Source organism: Camellia sinensis, chromosome 5 (assembly GCF_055761805.1).
Source record: "Camellia sinensis isolate YWXY chromosome 5, ASM5576180v1, whole genome shotgun sequence".
NCBI classification, from domain to species: domain Eukaryota; kingdom Viridiplantae; phylum Streptophyta; class Magnoliopsida; order Ericales; family Theaceae; genus Camellia; species Camellia sinensis.
This window is the reverse complement of record NC_138965.1, coordinates 28,270,967-28,274,787: the sequence shown is the minus strand read 5'-3', so window position 1 is coordinate 28,274,787 and position 3,821 is coordinate 28,270,967. Positions and strand designations below refer to the sequence as shown.

General features: G+C 34.0%; 1 protein-coding gene across 1 annotated transcript; it reads left to right on the top strand.

The window, feature by feature from the left end:
• LOC114262138 (uncharacterized) lies at window positions 1–2,374 on the top strand. Its single transcript, XM_082868467.1, has 3 exons — window positions 1–403; window positions 1,032–1,166; window positions 2,044–2,374. Exons 1-2 carry the CDS (start codon window positions 90–92, stop codon window positions 1,063–1,065), a joined length of 348 nt encoding a protein of 115 aa, XP_082724593.1. The 5' UTR covers window positions 1–89; the 3' UTR covers window positions 1,066–1,166; window positions 2,044–2,374.
• The last annotated feature ends 1,447 nt before the right edge of the window (window positions 2,375–3,821 follow it).

Sequence of the window (3,821 nt, the reverse complement as noted above, 5' to 3'; positions counted from 1 at the left end):
TAAATCTATTTCTTCACGCGCGGTTCTTTCTTTCTTGCTGTCCCTCTGTCTCTCTCTGTCACACAGAATTTGTAGGGTTTGTTTGAGTAATGGAGATCATCGATACTCAAAGCCTTTCGAACTTGGACCTCAATTCCAAACCACCATTCTCTTACAACTCCATCAAGATTTGCTCCCATGCTGCTTCCCAACAACTGTCTCCGGCGATCGTCCTAAGTAGAGATTTCGACTCTCCGGCGGCGGCGGCGGTCGAAATGACAAACAATGGTGATGTGAGTGGCGCCGGTGAAGTGCCGAATAATACCGAATCGAGTGCCGCCGCCATGTGGGTGCAGAAGGTTTATCGGAGCTACCGCACCAGGCGTATGTTAGCCGATTCCGCTGTTGTAGCCGAAGAGCTCTGGTTGGTACACCCCCTCTTCAATTCAACCCGCTCTGTTTTTCTTCATTAGACACACTAATTCACAAATGTAATTTTTCTTGTCATTTTCATTTTTGTTTCAAATTTGGTGATATTGACAAGTGTATCAATAATTCCGTTTATAAATATTTTTGGAGAATTTGCAATTCAGTTGAAAGATCAAAAATAAATTGCAAATGAATGGTAAACTTATCAACTTTAATAATTGAAGTAACAACTTTTCCATGATTTTGCAATTTTTTTTTGGGTCTTTCCACTGATTTACAATTTCCCCAATATTTTTCTGTAGAAAATTGGCTGTTTATTTCTCCCTTTGAAGTAAATTGTCCCAGAAAGTGATTTCTTTGGTAGGCATTTTTTGATTTGGAACTTGGCTAAATTATCTGGTAGATGTTTTAATTAAGTATGTTTATTTATCAAAATAAAAAAATAAATAAATTATTTGATAGATGTAAATACTGAAATTTAAACTAACTGTTCGTATTGGCATTGAACCTATAGCTTTTTGATAGTGTGATTTTGAAAATGGGGATATAATTGCATATCTATGAGCACATTCCAGCTTTGGAAATTTTCTAATTGTTTTATTTGTATGTGAATGTCTGTTCAGCCACCGCTTATACAGCCATCAGATAACCAGATAAGCTTGGCTGACTTTGATGCAATTAAAGTCATTAGAAAGGGAAATGGTGGAATTGTGTGATTAGTGCAACACAAATGGACTGGTCAACTTTTTGCTTTAAAGGTACTTTACAACTTCCATACTGAACCTGCACTCCTAGTCGATAGAATCTTACAATTCATGATATGTATGTTTCGATTCAGTTGGTTTGAATCTTTTGGCTGAATTTTATATTTGTAACGAATCTTTCAGAATTGTGTGTGAATCTTATGACTAACAATTTGGGTACAATTTATGTGATTTGGTAGTCTTTCATATTCAAGAATTGAATCTATCCAAAGGTTGCATGAATATTATGAGTCATGATTCAGTGACCTTTCAATTTCAACAACCACAAAAAATTCCTTTATTTTATTTTTTATTATTTTTTTTCTCCTAAGTAAATCTCCCAAAGTCTGAGGTCATTAGTTCTAATAAAATATAGTACTACTGCTTGCCTCTTCCCCTTTTCTATACTATGGGAGATCTATAATACTCTCATTTTTAAGACACTGAAACTCCTTTGGTCATTTTTAAGACACTAAAACTCCTTTGGTGTTTCAACTTTTAACAAGTCAAGAGTTGTCTTGGGTCTTTGTGAATTGCATGTGGTGTGGCGGAGGTGCTGCTGATTTTTGCTGATTTCTGCTGCTTTTGCTGATTTTGTTAGTTTGGTTTTGCTGCTGTTGGTGTGGTGGTGTTTTTAAAATAAGTCAAGAGTTGTCTAGGGGCTTCATGAGTTGCATGTGGTATGGTGGAGGTGCTTTTTTTTTTTTTTTTTTTTTTTTTGCTGTTTGCGTTGGTTGTTGCTGATTTTTACTGCTTTTGCAATTTTTTTTTTTGATGATTTATGCTGATTTTGCTCTGTTCTGCTGGGGTTTTGCCCTGTTCTATTGTTTTTGCTTTGAAGTGTCTGTAGATTTTACTAAGTTGCGGGTGTTGATGTTGTGATGTTGTTAAGGTTGCTTGCTGTATGGAGATCATAGTTGACGGGTGTTTTGTCATTGGTTAATCCTAAAGGTTGGTAAATTGCGGTTTTGATTCTTTGTGTGGGGGGGGGGGGGGGGGGGTTTTGTTTTGCTGGGTTTGGTTTCTCACCAACCCTTTGTGGTTGAGCTTGCAGATGATTGTGCTTTTTGCTCGGTGCTAACCTAGTTGGGATTGAGTTAGTTTGCTATGATGCTTTGTGCTCTTCCTCTCCATTATTAATATAATCTCATATGTAATGTATGTGCTTGTCGTCAATAAAGTTTCTCTTTTTGCTGAAATAAATAAATAAACAAATAAATAAATTGACTATTAACAAAATAATAATAAACACAAAAGATTCATCAATCTACGTCCAAATAAATGGAACGACACCACTATTTAAATCATCATGTTTAAATTTTTCAGTGTTGATGATTGCTTTGATATTGTAAGAATATTACAACCACAATCAAATTATATATATAATACTCCAAAAGAGATCCACTGGTATGTCATCGTCACAATCACAAATTAATTAAAAATTTTACAAACTTTTAAATAAAAATCTATTTAATTTCCAAACATAGCACTTGAATTAAATCAGTTAGAAAATAACACATATCACACAATTTTTCATAATAATTTCATGACAACATGATGTCACAAGGAGGATTGTCCTAATTGTTGCCTTGTGATCTATATGGAAGTTACGAAATGATTGTGTCTTCAAAGAGGCTAAGGTTGATATTTGGGATCTATCTGACTTGATTAAAACCATGGTGGCTATTTGGTTGATATCATCTTCAAAGGCTTGGCAGTTCACGGTTAGTGATTTTATTTATAATCTTAACCAGATTTGAGTTTGTATCGGGGCAGGTTGAGAAATCTGTTGGCAGGTTGGGTGTTTTTCTGTGCTGGGCAGGGATGTTTGTGTTGTTAGGCGCTGCGGTTTGTATGTTTGGGTCCGTGCGTTTTGTAGTTTTGTTTGTTTTTGTTGGTACCTTACCAACTTGGCCTTGAGCCTTCAAATGATTGTGTGGTCCTCTTGGTAACCAACCTAGTTGGGATTTGGATGGGTTACTATGATGTGTGGCTCCTTGGCCCTTTTTATTGATGTATTCTATCATGTTTTCATTCTAGTTTCATCAATAAAGTGTTTATTTTGCTGATAAAAAAAAAAAAGAAAAAGCTCATTCCAAATTAATTAGAAATATTAAAATTAATACACGCATGTATATAACATCTACATTTATATAATGCATCTGGCATCACACCATACACTTGGTTTTAAATTTAAGAAACTAGAAAAAACAAAACATGTTTTAATTTAATCAAATTGATATAAATTAATTAGTTTGACTTAAAACAATTGAAGATCTCATATGCAAAAAGTAATAGAAGGCAAATCCATCCCGATTGATTAAAATTAGAAAATAAAGACCAAATATCTGTTAACAAACCGACCGAAAGTTAAAAACCTCTATATTTCTGTATAAATCATAACAAAAAAAAGTTACAATTATTCATCCTAGTCATGTTTGCATATAAAGACAAAATCCTATTTGTGCATAGGCAAACCAACTCTTATACAATGATCATAAAAATGATAATAAGCACTCTGTATACACAAAGTTACAGAGATCCACGAAAATTGACAAATTATCATGGCATTTGAGGGAATCAACATATATAAGAATATAATATCTATAAATGCAAACAAGTGCTATCGAAAATTTTAAACAGTAAATGATGTTTTTGGAAACATAACGA

What these genes read in the sequence shown, in the direction of transcription:
- LOC114262138 (XM_082868467.1), top strand. Translation starts at nt 90, where the DNA reads ATGGAGATCATCGATACTCAAAGCCTTTCGAACTTGGACCTCAATTCC. An exon ending in GTTGTAGCCGAAGAGCTCTG is followed by an intron (nt 404 to 1,031) that starts GTTGGTACACCC and finishes ATGTCTGTTCAG; the next exon opens with CCACCGCTTATACAGCCATC.